Here is a 26,215-nt window from a genome sequence, read left to right as displayed (position 1 = left end):
TTAGGGTTTTAAGTTTTTTGAATTGGGGAAGAACATTGACATCAATTCATGGAAGAAATTTGGGGGATTTTGAACTCTAGTTGACAAATTATAACATTAGGGTTCCAAATTTATATATTTGGGGGAAGAAAGAGTCGTTAATAAGGAAGAGGAGAAAGAGTCGTTAATGAGAAAGAGGAGAAAGAGCCGTTGACAATTTTCTGAAAATTCATCAATTTGGTCCTTGAAATTTTCTATAAATCAATCAATTTGGTCCCTGCTTGCGTGACATCTGACGTGGTAAACCTTGTAAGAGGAGCCTTGTAAGAGGTTAACGTTACACGTCACCTTCCTTAACGGACTAACTTAATGGAGGGACTGATTTGATTGACATTTTGTAAATTCATGGACTAAATAGCTATTTTGCAAAATTCAGAGACGAATTTGACCGATTTTTTAAAATTCAAGGACGAATTTGAGGTATTAGTCCGGATGTATAGTCAATGAGAGTGGACTTTATTAGAGTGGTTTCATCAAACATGGGATCGAAATTATCGTTTTCATCTATAACCGTTCGATATCAGATGAACGGTCAGGATAAAAAAAGCGTAAATCTGAGTATAGTTATTACAACAACAATTCCAACATTATCCTGCTTCCAAAGATCAAAGCTTTTCATGAAACACTTCCTGGGTCGCTTATTATTCTGTAAATGGTGTTGGATTGTTTTGTTGCTGCTGATGTTGCTCTTTGTGCTGTTTTCAAGTTTGTGTTAGTTCAGTTCACAGGAGCTTGATTTGGTTTTGATTTAAGGTACATTTAATTTTAAGCTTTTGAATTCGTAATCATTAATAGTGAATTTAAGAATGCTGTTAGAAATATTGGGTTTATTCTGGAATTGTCTAATTAGAATGGTTGTGTGATTGGGAATGACGGTGTAGGAGTGTTGAGAAGATTGAGTCAAAATCAGTTCTACTAAAAAAAACAACAGTGAAACATGTCAAAAATCAACTATACAGTGTTTCTAAAAAACAATAGTACGAAGAGAGATCCAAGATGACTGTATCATATAGAATCTGGATGAGAATCATCCGAGAAATCGTAGTCGTCAGCTCCAAGAATCCCTATATGAGTGAAGAGAAAAAGAGAGAGAAAGCAATGAAAATATGTATTAAAATTTTAAAAGAATTGAAAATAGATGAGTGGAGAGAGAAATTGAGCATACTCTCAATCTCAGTGTCTGAAGATTGAGCTGCTGGTGGTGGTGGTGGTGGTGGTGACGTGCCGTAACGCCATCTGTAAGAGTGAGGAAACACCTCATGCTGAACAAAAAAACATGCAATGCTTTAATTCTCTTAAATATAGAAAATAACTAAATTAAAAAGCAAGAGATAAGGTGTGTGTACCCTATAGAAACAACGGTGTCTGTGAGGACACAGGCCGTCTCCACGTGCAAAGTATCTGCAATGGATCAATCTGTAATGACATTAAATAAATATATAAGCTCAAATGAATGAGATATTTAGCAAAGTTAAAAAGATAGAAAGTAGTAATGATGGTTCATTGCAAGTAAAGGGATTTAAGAAAAAAGAAGGCAAAAAGGGTACAAAACGGTGGAAAAAGAAGGCAAAAAGGGAAAAACAGTGGAAAGGTTGCGTAGAGGTCAATCTGCTAACAAACAGAAAGAAACATGGTGGCTCTAGTGCTTCACAAATTCAAGAACATATGGTATTAACTTATTGATTTTTATTTTTAGCTTTAGTCAGCTACATTAATTCACCTTTTACATTATTTTCATTAAAGGTAAACTGGGTTCCAAATGTATAAAGGTACCGAATACAAGTGTTTCACAAAAACAAAAAAAAAAACTTGTGGTGTCTAATACAAGTGCAAAGACACAGCTTAGTAAAGGTACCGAATACAAGTGTTTCCTAACTTTTACTTTTATGGAGAAATAGCCTCTGTTTTGAGTTGTAATGTGAAGAAGAAGAAAGGGAGAAGTGTAACAATAGAAAATAGGAAAAGAGATGGAGGGGCGAATGAACTGGAATTGGTTCTCACTTTAAATCCAAAATAAAATTCAACAAAACTTTTATATATTGTTGAATTGAATCTTTAACTATACGTTTTTAATAATCAAATTGTTGAGATGTGAAGGAAAAATCAGAATTTGGAATGGGGAGAAGAAAGAGAAAGAATAATTGCATATACTGAGAAAGGAGATACCATTTAAAAATTTGAACCGTTAAAATTGATCCAAAGGTTATGGTTTAATCCTCTCATCTCTCACAATAAAACACCTCTTATTTGAGATAGGATCCGTCGGATTCGTTGACACTAAATCTCAACCGTCTATCTATTTAATCAAAAGGCACAGATTGTTGGTGTATTGAACTAGCTTGAGTTTTTCCTCTACCTAACGTTCTGCCGTTGAGTGTGTTATGACTTATGAGAAACAAGGGAAACAAAGTAGCCATAGCATGCGTTGTCCTTTGTAAATTCAGTTTTAGATCTATGCCAAAAAAAAAGTGCATCGTGTATCAGGATTATAGCTATGTAAATTCATCACGGGATGAATGAGGTTGCAATGAAGCCATGTTGTGAATCTAGGAAAGCTTCTGTTTTACTGTCATCCTCTTCCATGGTTTTTCAATTTTATGATTCTCCATATTCAGAAGAACACTGACGAATTTCAAAATCACGTTTCCATAAAATTGCTCATAGAGATTTTCCATATCGATCGGAGAACAAGAGGTTATTGATAAAATTGATATCCAATCTATAAATTAATGATTTTAAAAGGATAAAATTGATACCCATAAAATTAATATCCAATCGATTGGAGAAAGAATGAGAACAAGGAGGTTATTGCTCATAGAAATTTCCAATCTGTAAAATAATGGTTACGGTGAGAGAAAGGATGAGAAAAAAAAAATACAAGAGGCACTAAGGTGTATAAAATAAATTTAATTTTAATGGTTGAGATTTGGTGTCAACGAATCCGTTGACATATATGAGTCAGGATCCGTTGGCACCTGACACCAAATTTTATCCGTTGATTTTATTTGATCCAAAAGCTAATATTTGTTGACTTAAGACTATCATATACCATATCCTCTTGTGATTTTCATTTCCTAATTTGTTCTACAGGTTTCTCTCTCTAGTTACTCGTGATTTCAATTCCATTAAATAATTTTGTTTTGAATGTGCAGCAAACATTTTTCAAAACAAAATTACTTATTTTCCCTTTTGTTCTACTGCCGATGTCATTGCTAACCTTTCTATTCGTTTTTCATAACAAGGATCTAAAACTAACAACTCATTTTGGTCAACAAAAAAAAAAGACTAACAACTCATTTTTTATTTAAAATATGCACTTCTTCTTCTTCTTCTTCTTCTTCTTCTTCAAATGTGTTCCAGAATTGCAAAACCATATTAATAAGAAGAATATGAGGTTGAACGTACCAACAAACTCTACTGGCTGGCTCTGTTATATGAATAATTTTCTTGTGATCAAAACCCATATTGATTCACACAGTTTATTTGAGAATTCAGAATGCATATGTTGCAATTTTTATTAATTACTTTAGCTAGAAAAGTTAAATTGATACGGGGCTTCTCAAAAATACACAAATTAAAAAAAGATAGAACCAAAAACAATTTAAAAATTAATATGACACAGATCATGCCAGTTGCAACTTCAAATATTCAGGAAAATGGCAACGAAGTATCCCCTGATTTTGAGAAGAGAGAGAAACAATTAGGAAATGAAGATCACAATAGGATATGAGACATGATAGTCTTAAGTGAACAAATATTAACCTTTAGATCAAATAAAATCAACTGATAAAATTTGGTGTCAACGAATCTGTTAACACCTGGTGTCAACGGATCCTGACTATATATGAGATAGGATCCATTGACACCAGGTGTCAACGAATTCGTTGACACCAAATCTTAAACGTTCATTTCTTTTAATCTAAAGGTCAATAATTATTTAGCAAAATCTTAATGTGGGCATTCAATATTTTATATCTCACTTTTAAGACTATTTATTATATTATCTCTCATCAATCTCATTCACATTCTTCCCTAAAATCTCATGTTTCCAACCTTTTATTGTTTTTTTTTTTCTTTTCGTTTCTTCCATTTATCATCCATGATGTTTCCATCATTTGCCATTGTTGGAGGTAAAAAATTCATGATTCTTGAAATTTTAGTTTGTAGAACTAGAAAATATTATCATTGAAATAGTTAGGTTCCCAAATTGTGGCATACGATTTGTCAAACTTAGATTTAAGGTTTATGTTGAAAAAATTTAAATGCTAACTAATGCTTGATTCATGTGGATAAACATAAAACAATTAAACAACCATGAATCGATTCTTTAGTTAGGTTACTAAATTGTGGCATACGATGTGTCAAACGCAGATTCAAGGTTTATGTTTAAAAAATTTAAATGCCAACTAATGCTTGATTCATGTCACAGATAAACATAAAACAATTAAATAACCATGAACCAATTCTTTTGTAAGATAATATGATGTTGTACAAAATGTATCATTGAGAAGAAGACAAGTCCCATTTAGGAAACAAGAGGATTTTTAGTAAAGGAAACATGAAATACTTAATATCCACATTAAGATTTTGATGAATAATTATTGACCTTTAGATTAAATGAAATGAACGTTTAGGATTTGGAGTCATCGAATCCGTTGACATGGATCCTATCTCATATATCCCCCGTAAAACATACATTATTATAAAAATTAAATTTAATAGATATATATTGTTAATTTCATTATATCTATACTTCTATACTTTTTTTTTTTTTTTTTTTAAGAAATCTATACTTCTATACTATGTATAAAGAAAATAATCTCTTTTGCTTTTTTAGGGTTGTCTTTCTTTACAAAATTACCCTAAATTTTTTATTGTAGGTTGGATAATTCAACAGATTTGAACTAGGGTGTAAGAAAATAATTTAACTGGATTGAACTAAGGGATAAAAAGTTAGAAATTTATAATCAAACACGACAAATGTGTAAATATTTGTGTAACAACTAATCTCTTTGCCGAATACCAGGCAACCCAAGAAATTTCCTATGATCTCAAAATGGTTACTTATAATAATGGTTTCTTAAATAGTTAAAATTCTACGAACAACAAAGGTTTTCCTGAGAGAGGAAGAGTAACTGGAAATTGTTTGTTATTGACGAAAATAACACATCAAAATTGTTGAAAACAAAGATTGTGTGGAAAAAAAAATTCATTGGATTAAAATGAGGGAATAATATAAAGTAAAAACTCAAAAATTGTTGTTTATTAATGTGAGTGTGTTATTCTAAAATGATACTTTAAAAAAAACCATTTATAATTTAAGTTTGTATAATAATTTTAGACCCTGTAATCTCCAATTTGGGGGTATTCGCGGATTGGAATGGTTCGATTTTTGGAGGAAAAATCAACTGATCCTATTTCTTCGATTTTATTATTTGTTCATCTAATTGGTTTAGTTTTAAAATCAATGCCAATCTGATACAAATTTTTTCGGTTTGGATTGCGTGAAGGGGACCCTCTTTCTCCTTTCCTTTTCTTGTTAGCAACTGAGGGATTATGCGTTATGAAGAAGTCATTGTCTGAAAATAAGTTGTTAGGCTTCGGGGTTGGAATTTCCAATCAAGTGGTGGTGTCCCATCTTCAGTTTGCGGATGATACATTGTTATCAGGTGAACAGAGTTGGGCAAATGTACGGGCTTTGCGTGCAATTTTGTCTTTGTTTGCGGGTATGTCTGGTTTGAAAGTAAACTTCCATAAAAGCCTTCTGGTTGGTATTAATATTGCGGAATCTTGGTTGAATAAGGCGGCTTCTATTTTGAATTTTAAGGTGGGTAAGGTTCCGTTTGTGTATCTGGGCCATCCGATTGGAGGAGATCCTCAGATGTTATTGTTCTGGGATCCGGTTTTGAATACTATCAAGTCTAGATTGTCGAGATGGCAAAGCTGGTTTCTATCTTTTGGGGGCCGATTGATTCTTCTCAAGTCTGTCCTGACCTCTCTGCCGGATCGCTTGGAGCACAGTTTGTTCTTGAAATGAGTTTGGAGGGTTGGGGGTCAGACAGTTGAGGGAGTTTAATATAGCTTTGTTAGGAAAATGGTGTTGGAGGATGCTGGTAGACAGAGGTGAGTTCTGGTATAGGGTTTTGGCGGCGAGGTACGGTGAGGAGGCAGGAGGTTGGAGGTTGGGGGGCGGAGTGTTTCTTCTTGGTGGAGGGAGATAGCGAAGATTAGGGATGGGGTAGGAGAAGTAGATGGGGGATGGTTTACAGATAGGGTGTCGAGAAGGGTAGGGGATGGATCAAATACTTTATTTTGGCATGACAGGTGGTTAGGAGAGGTTCCTTTGTGCAAACGCTTTACTCGTTTATTTGATTTGGCGTCAAATAAATTGAGTACGGTGGCTGAGATGCACACCCTTGGTTGGGAGGAAGGGGGAGTGGCGTGGAGGTGGAGGAGAAGACTGTGGGTGTGGGAGGAAGAGATGTTAGCGGAGTGTAGGAATTTTATTAATGGTTTTATTGTGCAGCCTGATATTTATGACATGAAGCAGTGGGATCCTGACATTGTCGATGGTTACACTGTGCGTGGTGTTTATCAGATTCTGACTATGTAGACACATCCCGTTGGTAATGGCATGTTGGATCTATTATGGCACAAACAGGTACCTCTAAAGATCTCAATCTTCGTGTGGAGACTGTTGCAAGATAGGTTGCCGACAAAGACCAATCTTTTTTGGCGCGAGATTATTCACCATGAGGCTGCGAGATGTGTGGTAGGGTGCGACGCCGACGAATCAGCGGTTCATTTGTTCCTTCATTTTGATGTTTTCGGGTCCTTGTATTGGCATCACAGGAGTCGACCCCAATAATATTAGTGATCACTTTTTTCAGTTTATTCATTGTACAGGTCACTCGAAGAAGCGTCGATCGTTTCTACGGCTTTTATGGCTTTTGTGTGTTTGGCAAGTTTGGAATGAGCGTAATAACATGATTTTTAATAACATCCAAACCCCCATTATGCAACTTTTAGATAGAGTTAAATACCACTCATTTTGATGGCTGAAGATTAATAATGTCACTTTCATGTACGGTTCTTATAGATGGTAGTCGGACCCTTTGATTTGTTTAGGTATCGGCTGACCGTGTTTTTGTAATTATTATACTTGACTGATTGTTTCTTGGGATGGCTTCCTTGGTATACCTTGTGCTAGGGAGGTATCATCGCCTTAGTTAATATATTCCGTTTTTTATTCTTCATAAAAAAAAAAAAAACTTACTCTTGGAGCCAAAATATATATATATATATATATATATATATATATATATATATATATGTATGTATATATGTATGTATTTTACCATTCTTGTTCCCTTTTCGCACGAAAAATCATATATATATATTTAACTTCACACCTTCTAGTGTGCAGACTACAAGTTCAATTTTTTTTTTTTTTTTTTTTTATGAAGCGAGTTTGATTTCATTGTAATTGTCTCTTTTCATTTGTATATATTTTCTTTATCTATAATCTTTAATAGATTTTAACCCATGATCCTCATCATTACATTATCACATATAGCACTATATTATATGCAAAAGGAAGTCAATGTTGACTTCATTTTGATTCCATCTCATTCCATTGAGATCTTTCATTCATGACATAATTGATGACATGTCATCTTACATTATTCTTAACATGTTTTTCAGTCAATTTTAGTATGTTTTACCAGCAAAACAGAGGAGTATTATATCAATTGCCTATGATTTCAGGACATTTGTAATATTTTTTATATTTTAGTCTGTAATTCTATTCTTTCCGAAACATAACAGTTTTAGGGTATTCTTGAAGTAATTTAGAAAGAAATCAAACAAATAAGGCAAAGAAAGACATCCGAAGATTTATGTAGACTTCAAGAGGCCTCAAAAGACTTTATAAAGGGAGGAATTCTGTTCCCAAGTTCCAAAATATCTTACATTGAAGAAAACACCTCAACAACATAGAAAACAAGGCAAAACAACACAGAAAACGCATTGAAGCGCCGAGGCGGACCACATGGGACGCGAGGCACCCGAAAGAAGATGGGCACTCACGTCTCCGTTTTTCCGCTCTTTTTATTGTGATAATGTTTGAAAATTATGAACGGCGTTTTTTGTATGACATTTTGATTTTGATTAAAACTAAAAATATAAATGTTTGTTGCTTTCAAGTTATAACAAACCAAAATAATCATGGTTATCTATTTCAATGACACCAGCAATATAACAAAAAATATATATAATCTAAATTCTTTTGTTTTTTAATGACATCAACAAAAATCTTTATTATGGAAAAATATTATTGTTTAACAAAAAATATATATAATCTAAATTCTTATGTTTTTTGTTAACCCTACTTCAAACTCATATATATACTTGATGATTCATAACAAAGCACTAAAATACTCCCGCTAATATCCGCAAAAAGTCTCGTGTTCGTTTTTTGAATAGCGTGCGATTGGAAGATGGGAATCCCAGCCTTCTACAGATTTCTGGCTGAGAAATATCCGAGGGTGGTTGTGGACGCCGTGGAGGAAGAACCTGTGGTTATCGATGGCATTCAAATCCCTGTCAACACAAGTATGAAAAACCCTAACAACAATGAATACGACAACCTTTACCTTGACATGAACGGCGTCATTCACCCTTGCTTCCACCCCGAGAATAGGGTAAAATCTTTTTCTTTCGATTATTATCATTACTATTGCTATTATTGGACACGTAAAAACTTACTTGAACCATTTATTTGATTGCTTGCAGCCATCTCCTACCTCTTTCGATCAAGTGTTTGAGTCCATATTTGCTTACATTGATAGGCTGTTTGTCATAGTGAGGCCTAGGAAGCTGCTCTTTATGGCTATTGGTTTGTGTTTTTTCTTTCTTTCTTTCTTTGCTTTTTAATTGCAAATTTTGGTCACTATTTTCACAATTTTGTGGATTTGGTTTTTCGTCCCTTTATCGTATTTTTGAGGATTTGACCAACATGTTATGGCTAAATAAGTTAATTATTTATAACATGTTGGTATTTAAGTAATACTTAGGTTAGGTCTTCAAGTAATTTAATTTCAACTTTAAGGCCTCAAATAACTTATATTTTTTAGATTCCTAATTGGTACAGAAAAACTTATTAGAGGACCAATTTGTTATCTTTAGTTAACTAAAAGGACTTTAGTAGTAAAGGATCTCTAGTAGAAAAACTACTCTTAAGATCTATTTATGAGAAGCTACTCTTAACATCTATTTTTTAAGAAGCTATTCTTAACAGCTTCTCATTTGAAGTTGTTTTTAGATTGTGATTTTTTAAAAAAGATTTATATCAAACAGATGCAATACTCTTAAAAGTGATTATTTATTTTAAAAAACTGATTTTTTACTTAAAAAGTTGTGACAGGCGGGCACTTAAAACACCTATATAACCATATTTTAGACAAAATATTTGACAGAGGGTGTAAATTTTAAAATAGGCGGACCAATTGCGTAAAATTGTGAAAATACTAGGGCAAAAACTGTAATCAAACCTATGGATTGTTTTTTGGTGATTGATTTTTTTTTTTCCTTTCTTTCTGAATGGTTTTTAAATTGCATAGATGGTGTTGCTCCAAGGGCTAAGATGAACCAACAACGATCTAGGCGGTTTAGGGCGGCTAAAGACGGATCTGATGCAGTATGTATTTCGTGATGCCAATCAGTGTTTTCATACTTTGGATTTGGTTTATTACAGACTTTAATTTTTAATGTTACCTAATGTGTAGGCTGCTGAAGAATCAAGGTTAAGGGATGAATTTGAGAGGGAGGGCAGAAAGCTTCCTCCTAAACAAGAGTCACAGATTTTCGATTCAAATGTAATCACACCTGGAACTGAATTCATGGCTGTTCTGTCAGTTGCACTTCAATACTATATTCATCTTAGGTTGAACAATGATCCTGGTTGGAAAAATATCAAGGTAACAACAAGTTCATGCAACTGTATCTAAATTTTATTGTATGGCTGCAGCACGTGTGTCTCAGTGGAGCTCAGGTTTTTAATACTGTGATTTATGTATATTTCTGAAGGTTATTCTTTCTGATGCAAATGTTCCCGGCGAAGGGGAGCATAAGATTATGTCCTACGTTCGCCTTCAAAGAAATCTTGAAGGATATGATCCCAATACACGGCATTGCATGTATGGTTTGGTATGTATCTTCCTATATTTTCTATGCATTATTCAATCATCGACTTGATCAACTTGTTCATATCATTTTGGTGTCTTATGGCAGGATGCTGATTTGATCATGTTGGGTCTGGCTACCCATGAAATCCATTTTTCAATTCTTAGAGAGGTTTGTGCGTACTGAAATTTTCTTTTGGTCTCTGAATATATGCATATTAATTACATAATGTTCATTATAAAAGAATGATCGTTTGTTATTGCAGGTTGTGTTTACTCCTGGACAACAAGACAAATGCTTCCTGTGTGGTCAGATGGGTCATATGGCTGCGGAGTGTGAAGGAAAGGCAAAAAGGAAGATGGGGAAATTTGATGAAAAAGGAGATGCTATTGTTGCTAAATTGCCCTTCCAGGTCAGGGTTTGAGACAGATTTTGAACTTCACAATGAAACCGTGTTTGCGATTCAGGATTTAATTCTCACTTCTACGTATTTCTTTTGTAGTTTCTGAACATTTGGACTCTGAGGGAATATCTGGAGTATGAGATGAGAATACCTAATTCTCCTTTTGAGATTGATTTTGAATGCATATTGGATGATTTTATCTTCATATGCTTTTTTGTTGGGAATGATTTCCTACCACATATGCCTACCCTAGAGATTCGTGAGGTACGGCATTCTAGATCTCTTGTTCTTTATAGTCTTTGTCTTTTTCTATTTTGCATCTAATTTCCAATTCATGTTTTGTGACTGGTGTTGTATTTTACAAGCATTAATTTGCGGATTTTGACTGAAATTTCTTTAATTTTTATTTTTATAGGGTGCAATTAACTCGCTGATGACAATATACAAGAACGAATTTACGAAATTGGGTGGTTATTTGACAAATGGTAGTAAGGTACTTACTTGATAGTAACAAGGGTGATGATTGACATATGTGCCGTTTTTCATCTAAATTATGCTTGTTCATAATATCTCTTTTTCCATTGCTTTTCTCAGCCAAACCTGAGCAGGGTGGAGCATTTTATTCAGGCTGTTGGATCACATGAAGATGAAATATTCCAAAAAAGAGCTCGATTGCATCAGGTCTGTTGAACTGGAAACACTATATCTTATTCATTTTATATCTTATTCATTTACCACATGCCATGTCCGATTAGAGGAAAACTCCCTAAGTATTTGGTATGCCGACATATAATTGCTAAGTTGATATGATTTATGATTATGAAAGTTTAAATTATTCAGATATTTTTCATCCAATTTTTTGTAATGTAACACTAATCATGATTCACATTGGATTCGTTATTCATTATTTCCTCTTACCATTATGTCTAGTTGCGTCTTACCCCTAATAAAAACAAGGTAGAGAGAGATCATCGGTATATGCTCAATGTCTGTGCTGTATTTATGTGTCATGCCTTTGTCCAGGAAAATGGGTGTTGCTTGTTTTATTTTTCTCAATTTCTATCCATGTATTTTAGTATGTGAACTGAAGGGAGCATTTTTGAAACAGGGTTGTCAACTACTAGTTCATATAACTGTATATAAATTCTCATGTTCATAGTAGTAATAGATGTTTGACTGCTTGCTCTGAAGTTTTTATTGCTTTCTGTTTTTACTGTTATTTTAGCGACAAGTTGAAACAATAAAGCGTCGGAAGAGACAAGCAAGAGGAGATGATGTTGGGCCTCAAGTTCAACCGAAATCTCTAGCTGCAATTTCTCAATTCCACGGTTCTCGTCTTGCTTCAGCTCCAATGCCTTCTCCATTTCAACAATCTGGGCATAATAAAGAGGTCCTTGAGAAACCGAGTAAAGTTTCTAGGTTATCTTCAGGAGCAGCTGTTTCTGTGGCTATTGTTGAAGCTGAGAATAGTCTTGAAATAGATGTAAGTTTTCCTGCTTCATGTTAAATAATTGTTTTTCTAGACAGTTCTATATTTTGAGCTGGTGATTCCTTGTACTATTGTCTTGAAGTTTCTTATTCTCGTGCTTTTCAGGTTCAAGATAACGAGGACGAGTTGAAAGCAAAACTGAAGAAGATACTTCTTGAAAAATCTGATGTATTCAACTCAAAAGGTGGTAATGAAGACAAGGTAAATTTTAATCTTTTGGTAACTTATATGGTAGTTTGCAGAATGCAATTATTCTTTTGGTTACATTAAGAAAGTTACATGAAGTTATCTATCATTCTTAAAGCATGTGAAATTAATTATTATATTTGAGTTACATTACCTTTTAATGCATTTTTTGATCATGACGATAGCTTGTGATTATGGGAAGCATCATGTGTTAAACTGTATCAATAGCTATTCTACATTATTTTTTATTTTATTTAACAGATAAAGTTAGGAGAACCAGGCTGGAAAGAGAGGTATTATGAGGAAAAATTTTCTGCTAAAACTCCTGAAGAACTTGATGCTATACGGAAAGATGTTGTAAGTTAAGAAATTGAAGTTTGATTGATTTTGACTCATAAGGATCTGTGTTTTCTTACTGTGATTTATTGTTTAGGTCTTGAGATACGTTGAAGGTTTATGTTGGGTGATGCATTATTATTATGAAGGTGTTTGTTCTTGGCAATGGTGAGTACTTTTCTAAGTTTTCTCCGGAGTGCTATATGAATCTTTAGTTTTGTTAACTTTTCTCTTTAGTTTTTCTTATTTTCTTATTCCTTTTCATATAACAGGTTTTATCCTTATCATTATGCCCCTTTTGCGTCTGATCTCAAGGGCCTTAGCGAGCTTAATATTAATTTTGAGTTGGGTGCTCCGTTCAAACCATTTGACCAGCTTATTGGAGTTTTTCCTGCTGCAAGGTATACCTGCTATCCCATTTTTTTCTCATTAAAGTTGTAACTTGCTAAGCTTGAATTGCTGTAACATGGAAATTATGATATATCTGCAGCTCCCATGCTCTTCCTGAGCCGTACAGGAAACTTATGACCGATCCAAGCTCGCCAATTATTGATTTTTATCCAACTGGTATGTCTATAATACAAGCATACACCCAATATTTATAAGTTTCACTGCTTTATCTTTATTGCACTATTGCTCCCCTATTTAACATTTTTATCCTATTTGATGTTGTTAGATTTTGAAGTGGACATGAATGGAAAACGCTTTGCTTGGCAGGTTTGCCTCATTAAATTTGGTTTTTTCTTAACAGGACAACACCATATATACTGTGTTTGTAATACAATCCTTCTTTTTGCAGGGTATTGCAAAGTTGCCTTTTATTGATGAAACGCGACTTCTTGAAGCAGTTCAGAAAATAGAAAACTTTTTAACAGTATAGCTCTCTCCTTTATTAATCTTCATTTTCAGTTCGTTCTCTACCCATTCCCACGCTTCTTATCATATACTGATGTTAATTATGTTTTGTTGGTATCCTGTCTATTAAAAAAAACAGCCAGAGGAAAAGCGACGAAATGCAATAATGTTCGACATGCTTTTTGTGAACTCATGCCATCCTCTCTCTGCGTGCATTAGTACACTCGACAACAAATGTAGAAACACGTCTAACTGTGAGCGTGCCAATGTCAAGGAAAAAATCAATCCCATAGAAAGGTAGGTTCCTAACGCTTTGAATTTTTTGAACTACTTTTGGAAGAGGAAGATTGGTGCATAATGCATTATTTATGATAATGAGCTGGATACATCATATATCCTATTTATAATGACAAAATTAAGATCTTGCTCGACTATTTTCTGATGATATTTATGGATACATGCAGTGGTGGAATGAATGGTTACATATCCTTCTGTGATGGAGAACCTTGCCGTCCTTTCTTCAGGTCACCTGTTGCAGGCATGGAAGACATCATCGATAATCATGTGATGTAAGTTTTTCAATGCGGAGTATAATATAATAAGAACTTAAAATCAAGTGATGTAATTTTTAATTTTTTTTATGTACTATACTTGACCTCAGATGTGCAATATATAGACTTCCTGATGCGCATGAACATATTAACCGACCACTACATGGAGTTAAATTTCCAAAAAAGGTATTAAACTCTCTACCGACCTCTTATTTATAGTGCTCTAACTCTCCCATGTTTCTCTTTTCGGGTTTAAAACCATTTGTGCACCATTTATGCAGACTGTGGCGATAGAGGATTTAAAACCCGAACCTGTTCTGTGGCATGAAGATTCTGGTAGGAGATATGTAGAAAGTCAAAGGTAAGGCTTTGGTTTAAAAGTCTTATAAGTTCGATTGGTTACTTACTGTTGAATAGCATGCAATATCTTGTCATCTAGCTGACTAAATTTGTTTACTGAAACTCTGTTCTTTTTATTTTAGGAAAAACCATTCGGGAACTTATTCTTGTCGGCAGCTTAAGGAGGCAGCACACAGACTTGTTGTCAATTCCTTGCATGTCAAGATGGATGCAAATATATACCATCATCCCATGAATGGATCAAGAATTTACTCCGATTAGTCTTTTTAGATGGTAAAATTAATTATCGTAAATACAACATTTATAGATCTAGGACACACGAAAATGTTATATGTATGATCCTTTGAACTCTATGTAAGAGGTCAACAACCTCTGGTGCTAGGAAGCAAAAAAAAATCAAAAGTAAATGATGTAAAGGAATGTCGTTTGTCAGAACATGTTTTATCATGTTTAGCTACTTTATTTGACGTGGCTACAAGTGTTGAAACCTTAAACAAATTCACACATGCATGTTTTCCTCTTATCCACTCGTACACCATAATATTTGTTGGCCTATGTGTCAATCTTTGTTTGCCTCCCATAAAATTAATATCCAATCGATTGGAGAAAGAATGAGAACAAGGAGGTTATTGCTCATAGAAATTTCCAATATGTAAAATAATGGTTACGGTGAGAGAAAGGATGAGAAAAAAAAAATACAAGAGGCACTAAGGTGTATAAAATAAATTTAATTTTAATGGTTGAGATTTGGTGTCAACGAATCCGTTGACATATATGAGTCAAGATCCGTTGGCACCTGGTGTCAACGAATTCGTTGACACCAAATTTTATCTGTTGATTTTATTTGATCCAAAAGCTAATATTTGTTGACTTAAGACTATCATATACCATATCCTTTTGTGATTTTCATTTCCTAATTTGTTCTAAAGGTTTCTCTCTCTAGTTACTCGTGATTTCAATTCCATTAAATAATTTTGTTTTGAATGTGCAGCAAACATTTTTCAAAACAAAATTACTTATTTTCCCTTTTGTTCTACTGCCGATGTCATTGCCAACCTTTCTATTCGTTTTTCATAACAAGGATCTAAAACTAACAACTCATTTTGGTCAACAAAAAATAAAAGACTAACAACTCATTTTTTATTTAAAATATGCACTTCTTCTTCTTCTTCTTCTTCTTCTTCTTCTTCTTCTTCTTCTTCAAATGTGTTCCAGAATTGCAAAACCATATTAATAAGAAGAATATGAGGTTGAACGTACCAACAAACTCTACTGGCTGGCTCTGTTATATGAATAATTTTCTTGTGATCAAAACCCATATTGATTCACACAGTTTATTTGAGAATTCAGAATGCATATGTTGCAATTTTTATTAATTACTTTGGCTAGAAAAGTTAAATTGATACGGGGCTTCTCAAAAATACACAAATTAAAAAAAGATAGAACCAAAAACAATTTAAAAATTAATATGACACAGATCATGCCAGTTGCAACTTCAAATATTCAGGAAAATGGCAACGAAGTATCCCCTGATTTTGAGAAGAGAGAGAAACAATTAGGAAATGAAGATCACAATAGGATATGAGACATGATAGTCTTAAGTGAACAAATATTAACCTTTAGATCAAATAAAATCAACGGATAAAATTTGGTGTCAACGAATCTGTTAACCCCTGGTGTCAACGGATCTTGACTATATATGAGATAGGATCCATTGACACCAGGTGTCAACGAATTCGTTGACACTAAATCTTAAATGTTCATTTCTTTTAATCTAAAGGTCAATAATTATTTAGCAAAATCTTAATGTGGACATTCAATATTTTATATCTCACTTTTAAGACTATTTATTATATTATCTCTCATCAATCTCATTCACATTCTTCTCTAAAATCTCATGTTTCCAATCTTTTATTGTTTTTTTTTTCTTTTCGTTTCTTCCATTTATCATCCATGATGTTTCCATCATTTGCCATTGTTGGAGGTAAAAAATTCATGATTCTTGAAATTTTAGTTTGTAGAACTAGAAAATATTATCATTGAAATAGTTAGGTTCCCAAATTGTGGCATACGATTTGTCAAACTTAGATTTAAGGTTTATGTTGAAAAAATTTAAATGCTAACTAATGCTTGATTCATGTGGATAAACATAAAACAATTAAACAACCATGAATCGATTCTTTAGTTAGGTTACTAAATTGTGGCATACGATGTGTCAAACGCAGATTCAAGGTTTATGTTTAAAAAATTTAGATGCCAACTAATGCTTGATTCATGTCACAGATAAACATAAAACAATTAAACAACCATGAACCAATTCTTTTGTAAGATAATTTGATGCTGTACAAGATGTATCATTGAGAAGAAGACAAGTCCCATTTAGGAAACAAGAGGATTTTTAGTAAAGGAGATATGAAATATTTAATATCCACATTAAGATTTTGATGAATAATTATTGACCTTTAGATTAAATGAAATGAACGTTTAGGATTTGGAGTCAACGAATCCGTTGACATGGATCCTATCTCATATATCCCCCGTAAAACATACATTATTATAAAAATTAAATTTAATAGATATATGTTGTTAATTTCATTATATCTATACTTCTATACTTTTTTTTTTTTTTAAGAAATCTATACCTATATACTATATATAAAGAAAATAATCTCTTTTGCTTTTTTAGGGTTGTCTTTCTTTATAAAATTACCCTAAAATTTTTATTGTAGGTTGGATAATTCAACAGATTTGAACTAAGGTTGGATAATTCAACCTTAAACAAATGATTTAACTGGATTGAACTAAGGGATAAAAAGTTAGAAATTTATAATCAAACACGACAAATGTGTAAATATTTGTATAACAACTAGTCTCTTTGCCGAATACCAGGCAACCCAAGAAATTTCCTATGATCTCAAAATGGTTACTTATAATAATGGTTTCTTAAATAGTTAAAATTCTACGAACAACAAATATTTTCCTGAGAGAGGAAGAGTAACTGGAAATTGTTTGTTATTGACGAAAATAACACATCAAAATTGTTGAAAACAAAGATTGTGTGGAAAAAAATTCATTGGATTAAAATGAGGGAATAATATAAAGTAAAAACTCAAAAATTGTTGTCTATTAATGTGAGTGTGTTATTCTAAAATGATACTTTAAAAAAACCATTTATAATTTAAGTTTGTATAATAATTTTAGACCCTGTAATCTCCAATTTGGGGGTATTCGCGGATTGGAATGGTTCGATTTTTGGAAGAAAAATCAACTGATCCTATTTCTTCGATTTTATTATTTGTTCATCTAATTGGTTTAGTTTTAAAATCAATGCCAATCTGATACAAATTTTTTCGGTTTGGATTGCGTGAAGGGGATCCTCTTTCTCCTTTCCTTTTCTTGTTAGCAACTGAGGGATTATGCGTTATGAAGAAGTCATTGTCTGAAAATAAGTTATTAGGCTTCGGGGTTGGAATTTCCAATCAAGTGGTGGTTTCCCATCTTCAGTTTGCGGATGATACATTGTTATTAGGTGAACAGAGTTGGGCAAATGTACGGGCTTTGCGTGCAATTTTGTCTTTGTTTGCGGGTATGTTTGGTTTGAAAGTAAACTTCCATAAAAGCCTTCTGGTTGGTTTTAATATTGCGGAATCTTGGTTGAATAAGGCGGCTTCTATTTTGAATTGTAAGGTGGGTAAGGTTCCGTTTGTGTATCTGGGCCATCCGATTGGAGGAGATCCTCGGATGTTATCGTTCTGGGATCCGGTTTTGAATACTATCAAGTCTAGATTGTCGAGATGGCAAAGCCGGTTTCTATCTTTTGGGGGCTGATTGATTCTTCTCAAGTCTGTCCTGACCTCTCTGCCGGATCGCTTGGAGCACGGTTTGTTCTTGAAAGGAGTTTGGAGGGTTGGGGGTCAGACAGTTGAGGGAGTTTAATATAGCTTTGTTAGGAAAATGGTGTTGGAGGATGCTGGTAGACAGAGGTGAGTTCTGGTATAGGGTTTTGGCGGTGAGGTACGGTGAGGAGGCAGGAGGTTGGAGGTTGGGGGCCGGAGTGTTTCTTCTTGGTGGAGGGAGATAGCGAAGATTAGGGATGGGATAGGAGAAGTAGATGGGGGATGGTTTACAGATAGGGTGTCGAGAAGGGTAGGGGATGGATCAAATACTTTATTTTGGCATGACAGGTGGTTAGGAGAGGTTCCTTTGTGCAAACGCTTTACTCGTTTATTTGATTTGGCGTCAAATAAATTGAGTACGGTGGCTGAGATGCACACCCTTGGTTGGGAGGAAGGGGGAGTGGCGTGGAGGTGGAGGAGAAGACTGTGGGTGTGGGAGGAAGAGATGTTAGCGGAGTGTAGGAATTTTATTAATGGTTTTATTGTGCAGCCTGATATTTATGACATGAAGCAGTGGGATCCTGACATTGTCGATGGTTACACTGTGCGTGGTGTTTATCAGATTCTGACTATGTAGACACATCCCGTTGGTGATGGCATGTTGGATCTTGTATGGCACAAACAGGTACCTCTAAAGATCTCAATCTTCGTGTGGAGACTGTTGCAAGATAGGTTGCCGACAAAGACCAATCTTTTGAGGCGCGAGATTATTCACCATGAGGCTGCGAGATGTGTGGTAGGGTGCGACGCCGACGAATCAGCGGTTCATTTGTTCCTTCATTCTGATGTTTTCGGGTCCTTGGATTGGCATCACAGGAGTCGACCCCAATAATATTAGTGATCACTTTTTTCAATTTATTCATTGTACAGGTCACTCGAAGAAGCGTTGATCGTTTCTACCGCTTTTATGGCTTTTGTGTGTTTGGCAGGTTTTGAATGAGCGTAATAACAGGATTTTTAATAACATCCAAACCCCCATTATGCAACTTTTAGATAGAGTTAAATACCACTCATTTTGGTGGCTGAAGATTAATAAGTGGTGATTCACCCAAAAAAATAATAATAAGTGGTGCTTTTAATATCACAAATAGTAGTGGACTGAAATTATTTGAGGTATACATACAAACAATAATACACAGGTTAGCTCAGAAGGGTAGCTTTTGCAACAAAGGAAAAGGATAAGCTGGATAGCAGGATGGATTCTCTCATGTTGGAGCTTCATGCAATATTGTCATGCTTAACTTCTGTTGTATAATTTTTTCTATATATATGAAGCATCTTTGGCCAATATTTTATAGATATTATGTGAGGTATTATTGTTCACAAGGTGTAAATTAAGTGATAAGAGTTTTGCTATTATTATTCATTAATACAATTGTTAAAGTGAGGTCCATCTCTTCTGAATGGTCTGATGTCATATATGTTTTATTATAGGCAATATATGTTCAAAGGAAATGCGTAAAAAAATGTTCAAAAAGAAACAGCTCAGTGTGAATTTGGTTTAAACTATTAATTCTTGTGTGGTGCAATTGAATTCATTTAGTTTCAACAATCCAGTTTAGTTGATTGAAGTTTTTTGGCCATGCTTTCCGTTTCCAAAGGAGTTTTGATATATAGTTATGCAGGAGAAACTGAGCTTCTTGGATAATAATAACTATTTGATTAGATAAATAATGAATTTAGATTTCTTAAAGTTGAAATCTCTTGAGTAACCCTCATTTGTAAGAGAAGACATAGTTCAAGAAGAAAAACACAGAGAGCCAACTTAATGTGTAGACAAAAGAAAAGGCTAACTCTAGTGAATCATGACTCATAGATAACATGTTTGCCTATGCAATGAATGTCTCGAGAAACTCTAGAAAAAATATGTCACTATCAATCCTTCAAAATAACTGTTGTTGAAATGTTGATGAATGTTTATCGTCTGTTTATTAGTCTAAGTAGCAAAGAATTTGTTTTTTTTCAAAGTCTTAGAGTTCAGGTCTTGTTAATGAAAAAAAATGTCTGAAGGTTAATACAGTGTCATCAACATTCAATCCACAATAACAACATATGAATGATTATAGGACTTACGATATTTGAACAACGATATTTGAACATACAACAATCAGTACAAAAATAAATATCACATTACGTATACAATACTACTAGATGAATTTTGATATCACACATGGCTCTTGATGGAGGAGCTATAACCACTCTGAACATCATCATACCTAGACCACAGCATAACACCGCCATATTTAGCAGAACCTTTAATAGCTGGAAGCACAGTGGAAGTAAGATCAGTAGCAGGAATGAAGCCACTGCCTGCAGCCTCTGGAGAAGCAGGTAACCCCAAGAATATCTTGTTTGCAGGGATACCTGATGTCCACTGCTTCCATGCATCTTCAAGGTTGCTAATTTCACCAGGATTGTATTGACAAGGAGGGTTATTGTAGAACTGTACCCAAACATAATCAAAGAGGCCTGTTGTAAGTGCATTTCCTATCCAAGCATCAGGAAATGGACACTGAGGAGCTGCAGTTATGTAAACTTTCTTCCCGTTATACCCTTTAAGGTACTTGGCAAGATCACCCCAATGTTGGTTTGACCCTCCTTCAATATCGAAGTCGATGCCGTCAAGAACAGCAGGACCAAGAGGGCGAGACGAAGATTGTCCACCCAAGAAGTTATTCCAAAGGTAAGTTGCTACACTTTTTGCATCTTGTGTGGATGCAATTGAGTAGCTTCCAGCACCTCCTCCTAATGACAACAATACTTTGATGCCTTTGGCTTGACATGATTTGATGTCTGAGCTTAAGCCAGTGCACTCGTTGCTGTATGGATCGCAATGACCAGCTAGATTGATCATTGGAGTTTGGCCATCACCGAAGGTTGGTAAGAAGGCTATGATCACATATTCGTAGTTCCCTGTGGCACAAGCCTCGGCTAACGTGCCCTCGTTTCCATTCTGGCCCCAATAAATTGAAATTTTGCCAGCATTAGAATCATTTGCCAGTGCTAAAATGACTAAGGAGAAGAAAGTGAATGAGATAGTTGATTTCAACGCCATTTTCATGTGTTGGTGTTGCCTATATTTACTCTCCACAAAATATATGTCTTGATCGGTGTATGTTGCAAACCATACTGGTAGGGGTGGTTTTTATAAGGGTGACATTACTAGTAATGTTCCAAAAATGTAGTCCTTTCCTTCATAAGAGCGTTGCTTGGCAGTTACTTTGATTGAAATTCCATGTTTTAAACAAAGTCACTAATGCTTACCCCATTTGACATCCCTCTTGTCTGTTTCTTTTTGTTGCTACTCTTTTGTTGTACTATGCTTTTGTTAAAAATAAAAAATCAGCTACTTATAGTCAAAATTGAAATAATAGTCGCAGCTACTTTAAAATAACTTATTACATTTATTTGGTTGTTTAACTAAAGTCTGGAGTTACATGAGTGTTCAGTCTTATCTTACCAATTTTATTTAACATGTAAATATTTGAACTCTCCATAACTATGACATTTAGCTCTGCAGTGGATACCCCAAGAGTATATCCACCAGATTAAGTATTTCGGACTCACAATGAGACTAACCTAGTTGTTTGAATCGGGTCATCCAAATATTCGATTACAGAAATAAAACTTGGATTTCCCCCCCTATGTACAGAAATAAAACTTAGATTTCCCCCCCTAAGGAAAGTCATAATATAAACTCTCCTAACGCTATCAACATGTAATTTTTGGTTTAGAAGGGACTAAAGAGTAGAAAATTTGTAAATGAAGAATTTTCTATTTTAAGATGGAGCCTGATGGCAGCAAATATTCTACATAGCCGATCACAACTAAGCTTCATTTTTATAATTGTACAACATTACAGACATCGAAGCAAATGAAAGGAAAACTAGAGGAGGGGAATTATGTGGTTAAGAAGAACCACCGAAGAGTATGAATCATAGGCATACAAAACTGACATCTTTTGTAGTGTACTAAACCCGAAATCCTGAAACATACATAACCATTCTGACATAAACTACATCTAAATGTTTGCTGAAGTGCCAAATGCTCTAAAAGGACACCTTTCTTGGAGGGACAACCACATTCTTGTTTCCAGGAAATGCATTTCGTGATATGTCTACCAATGACTTGAAACTATAGGGTTCATGCATAGATATCTCTGACAAAACCTTTCTGTTAAGTTGAATATTCTCCTTCAACAGCCCATGCATGAAGTTCCCATAATTGACCTGCAAATAAAAGCAAAAACAATTTGACAAAAGGAAATTTCAGAAGATTGCACACATCCAAACTGCATGCAGTTTAAAAGTTATGCAGAAGAATAGGTCCATGCTTAAAACATAAAAGGAGCCATGCTTACACATTCCAGACGCAGCATCACTTAATTAGTATGTTTGAGTCGAGGATAGAAAGTATCATTCACACACATGGTGTTAGATTTGTGAACTCAACTATGGAGATTCATAGATCTCTTAAAACAACCTTTACATGTACCAAGTGAATCCAAAAAAAAAATATTTCCCTGTCGAAATTTCGTTTGAAGACAATTAATTGTTGAGGACAAGGGCAAAGTTAGAATGATGAAAAAATACGCCCACTCTCCCAATTTCTTCACATAAATGGCGAGACGCACATGAATTTAATCGCTCTCTTCAATATCTAGGCTAAACCAAACGGTAGAAGTTCCGTGTTTCTCTACTAATTCTCTGGTTCCCCTCTCTTCTTTCAATTTCACCTCTAACAAACACACTGTAAGTGAAAAGGTATTGACAAGAGAGCAATAGACAGACAAATTTCAAAGACATTCAACTTTTGAAGATCCTGGATATTTTAAGACTAAGGAAAGGAATCACTAATTAAAGTTATTTCACAAATCAAATATGACTAACAGGAGAAAGATATGCATAAACATGAAGGGTAGGAAATCAGTCCAAAGTTTCCAGACAATGCTAAAGCAAAGAATCTCGGGTAACAAACATCATGACAAATCAGAAATTTTCTTTCGAATGGTACTACAATATGACTATATATATATATATTCTGCAAGTAGCTTATTTAAATAAGTAGTAATTTAAACAAATAGAGTGTAGTTTTTACTGCTAGACATCTGAAGTGGATATAGTACTTTAATTGGACATGTAGATATCAGAATGAGAACAAGGTCCATTATCGTAATATTTCCATCACTAAGATGTTAGATCAATAATTTAGGTTTGATGAAAACAGCAGCAGAAATATAAAGGCTTGTTTAACATGACAACAATCTCGGCTTATATTTCCTATTTTCACTAATAATTACATATATACACTCTGAAGCACCAACTCTTCAAATTGAACGTGTGTCTGGTGTCTAACACCAACACATATGGATACATTGAATTAATTTATTTTCTCAAACTATTACCGGTGTTGACATGTCAGTGTCGTGTCCAGCCATGTGCTTCATATGACACATTGTTTTCACTGTCTTTTTGTGCTTTCAAATATTTGTGCAGGAAATAGTATTTTCATCAAAGTAATGCAAAAGATTATGAATTAGTAAACAGAGAAATGGAGAAAGAAGACATACACCATGAATGCGGGTGCCAGCATTAATCCTTTGAATCCAAAGGGATCGCATGTCCCTCTTTTTGTTCCGGCGATCCCTGTAAGAATACTGCAACGCCTTCTCCACCCTCTCCCTAGCAATCCTAATGCAATTCTTTGCTCTTCCCCTGAACCCCTTTGCCAACTTGAAAATCTTATCCTTATTCATTTTCTTCTCTGCTTCTTTCTACCCTGATAGACTAAAAATGGTAATTCAACTTCAATTAAAAACACCTGGAGATGAGAATCACGAAAACGAAACTGAAATGTGATGGTGGTTGAGATTGAGACGTGAATGAAAGAAAAACACGAAAACAGAGTAGAGAAACAAATATGATGAATGGAGATGAGAGTCACGGTGGGTGTGGTGTTATCTCAGCCATTTTCCGGTTGGTTTGTTGTGTGGCCGGCGGCGAGGGTTTGTTCTTGGGAGAGAGGGTGATAAGCGGCTGCCTGCGGGTTTCTTTCTTTGCAAAATGCGTGAAAGGGAGTGTGTGTTGGTAAAAGTTTAGTTTTTAACCGTTACATAAATATATATTAAAAAAATTGTTAATTAAGTTTTGTTTTTTTCTTTTCTTCACAGTTTTGTTTTTAATCCCTACAAAATAAAATTATATTTTTTAGTTCACGTTTTCCTTAAATATTTTTAGAAACAAAAAATGTTGATAGAAATTTTTGACAGAGACTAAAAATACTGATGGAAATTTTTTACAATGACTAATAATGCTGATGGAAAATTTTATAAGGACTAAAAAGTGTAATTTTATTTTTTAGGAATTAAAAACAAAATTCTGAATATTTATAGAGATCATTTACTTAATTGACCCTTAAAAAAATAAGTAAATATACATTCGGTCGGGTTACGGATTGTGATGGCTCAAATCTCTCCAATCAATAATCACCAAATCATAATTAAGAAATCCATATTCTAGAAGTTCATAAATTACCATTCGAATCAGTTAGAAATAGAGCATCTACTTTGCAAACAGCCATTCGACAACAAGTTTCATAGACAGAATCATCAACATCACATCAAAAAAACGTGTCTTTACTCTAACGGGGGAGAACTGTTCATCCCCGATGCCATTTCAACATAATTTTTTATTATTTATTTAAAAAAAGTTTTTGATAGGGAGTGGCCCAACGAAATTTTATCCTATGTCACTATGCCCTAATTACCTGCTTCCCAATGTATTTATTGTCGTTTTCTGCTGTTAGGAAGTGATGGTTTGATTAGATCTTAATAAAAAATGTACATCTCATAGAAAGATTAATTTAATGTTTTTTTTAAGGAAGAAAGATTAATTTAATGTTGATTTGCTTTCTATTGCCTAGGTAGGATGTACCTTAGATTAGAAATGAGAAATGATAACTGAACACATTTTTTGTGACACAATACAGACACCATAGTATAATTATACTGTATTTTCCTTCTTTTAACACTGTTACTTTATACTCCATTTTTCTTGCTGTTTTTTTAATTATTTTTTATTTTTCATTTCCCTACAACTCTTCTCTTTTCTCTTTCGTACCACCACCACCACCACCAGCTCTGCAACTCGGTGGCTGGCCGCTCATTCTCCTCATATCTGTAACACATATGGAATCAAAGAAATACAGATGAATAGGAGATCTAGAATGAATGAAAGATAGACAGCAGAAGGTTGTGGTGTGAATGTCACCGACAGTGGAGGTCCAGAACGGACGATGATGAACGGCGGATGAACGAATATCCGGCGACGGAGGGAGAAGAGGATGGTGTAGGCGGCTAATATCTAGATCTGAGAGAGAAGAGAGAGATGGTGGTTGGTGTTAGACGGAGGTGAGGAGGATGGTGGAGGAAGACAAGTGAGAAGGTACAATGAAAGAAGATAGTTGATGATAGTGGTAAGTGTTGAGGAAGAAGAAGAGAGGAAGAGAGGAGGATTGAGAATTCTACACACGCAGAGAGAAGAGAGGAAGAAGAGGGGTGAGAAGTATTTACAATAAAGCCCATATTTTAAGGTTGAAAAGTCTAAATTGCCCATGATGTCTATATTGTGTCAAAAAAATGTGTGTTTATTTATCATTTCTCTGAGAAATGATAACTGAACACATTTTTTGTGACACAATACAGACACCATAGTATAATTATACTGTATTTTCCTTCTTTTAACACTGTTACTTTATACTCCATTTTTCTTGCTGTTTTTTTAATTATTTTTTATTTTTCATTTCCCTGCAACTCTTCTCTTTTCTCTTTCGTACCACCACCACCACCACCGGCTCTGCAACTCGGTGGCCGGCCGCTCATTCTTCCTGGTGTGCGTATCGAATGTAGATTTATTTGGCT

General features: G+C 34.4%; 3 protein-coding genes and 1 long non-coding RNA gene across 4 annotated transcripts; 1 reads left to right on the top strand and 3 right to left on the bottom strand.

The window, feature by feature from the left end:
- Positions 1-787: 787 nt before the first annotated feature.
- LOC112416255 (uncharacterized) lies at positions 788-1,685 on the bottom strand. Its single transcript, XR_003006566.2, has 3 exons — positions 1,386-1,685; positions 1,205-1,301; positions 788-1,103 (listed from the first exon to the last, which is right to left on the bottom strand). It is a non-coding gene; the product is annotated as an uncharacterized lncRNA (long non-coding RNA).
- Positions 1,686-8,444: 6,759 nt separating this feature from the next.
- Positions 8,445-14,899, top strand: LOC112416443 (5'-3' exoribonuclease 3). The gene is made up of 23 exons (XM_024770254.2): positions 8,445-8,741; positions 8,833-8,935; positions 9,660-9,736; positions 9,825-10,016; positions 10,126-10,245; positions 10,330-10,392; positions 10,487-10,633; positions 10,724-10,888; positions 11,040-11,117; positions 11,219-11,305; positions 11,850-12,107; positions 12,219-12,314; positions 12,561-12,656; positions 12,733-12,803; positions 12,908-13,036; positions 13,126-13,202; positions 13,312-13,352; positions 13,435-13,509; positions 13,630-13,787; positions 13,955-14,059; positions 14,152-14,227; positions 14,323-14,402; positions 14,524-14,899. Exons 1-23 carry the CDS (start codon positions 8,538-8,540, stop codon positions 14,660-14,662), a joined length of 2,637 nt encoding a protein of 878 aa, XP_024626022.1. The 5' UTR covers positions 8,445-8,537; the 3' UTR covers positions 14,663-14,899.
- A 5,429-nt stretch (positions 14,900-20,328) lies between these two features.
- On the bottom strand, positions 20,329-21,481 carry LOC25479776 (acidic endochitinase). The gene has a single exon (XM_013587804.3). It carries the CDS (start codon positions 21,356-21,358, stop codon positions 20,462-20,464), a length of 897 nt encoding a protein of 298 aa, XP_013443258.1. The 5' UTR covers positions 21,359-21,481; the 3' UTR covers positions 20,329-20,461.
- Positions 21,482-22,052: 571 nt separating this feature from the next.
- LOC25479775 (50S ribosomal protein L20) lies at positions 22,053-24,389 on the bottom strand. Its single transcript, XM_013587803.3, has 2 exons — positions 23,867-24,389; positions 22,053-22,526 (listed from the first exon to the last, which is right to left on the bottom strand). The coding sequence occupies exons 1-2, from the start codon at positions 24,050-24,052 to the stop codon at positions 22,347-22,349; spliced, it is 366 nt and encodes a 121-aa protein (XP_013443257.1). The 5' UTR covers positions 24,053-24,389; the 3' UTR covers positions 22,053-22,346.
- Between the last annotated feature and the right edge of the window lie 1,826 nt (positions 24,390-26,215).

Source organism: Medicago truncatula, chromosome 7 (genome assembly GCF_003473485.1).
Source record: "Medicago truncatula cultivar Jemalong A17 chromosome 7, MtrunA17r5.0-ANR, whole genome shotgun sequence".
NCBI lineage: Eukaryota > Viridiplantae > Streptophyta > Magnoliopsida > Fabales > Fabaceae > Medicago > Medicago truncatula.
This window is presented reverse-complemented; position numbering and strand designations above follow the sequence as displayed.

Coding starts and splice junctions, on each gene's coding strand:
- LOC112416443 (XM_024770254.2), top strand. CDS start 8,538: ATGGGAATCCCAGCCTTCTACAGATTTCTGGCTGAGAAATATCCGAGG. Junction 13,203..13,311: donor TATTGATTTTTATCCAACTG/GTATGTCTATAA, acceptor TGATGTTGTTAG/ATTTTGAAGTGGACATGAAT. Junction 13,353..13,434: donor GAAAACGCTTTGCTTGGCAG/GTTTGCCTCATT, acceptor TTCTTTTTGCAG/GGTATTGCAAAGTTGCCTTT.
- LOC25479776 (XM_013587804.3), bottom strand. CDS start 21,358: ATGAAAATGGCGTTGAAATCAACTATCTCATTCACTTTCTTCTCCTTA.
- LOC25479775 (XM_013587803.3), bottom strand. CDS start 24,052: ATGAATAAGGATAAGATTTTCAAGTTGGCAAAGGGGTTCAGGGGAAGA. Junction 22,527..23,866: donor CTGGCACCCGCATTCATGGT/GTATGTCTTCTT, acceptor TTTTATTTGCAG/GTCAATTATGGGAACTTCAT.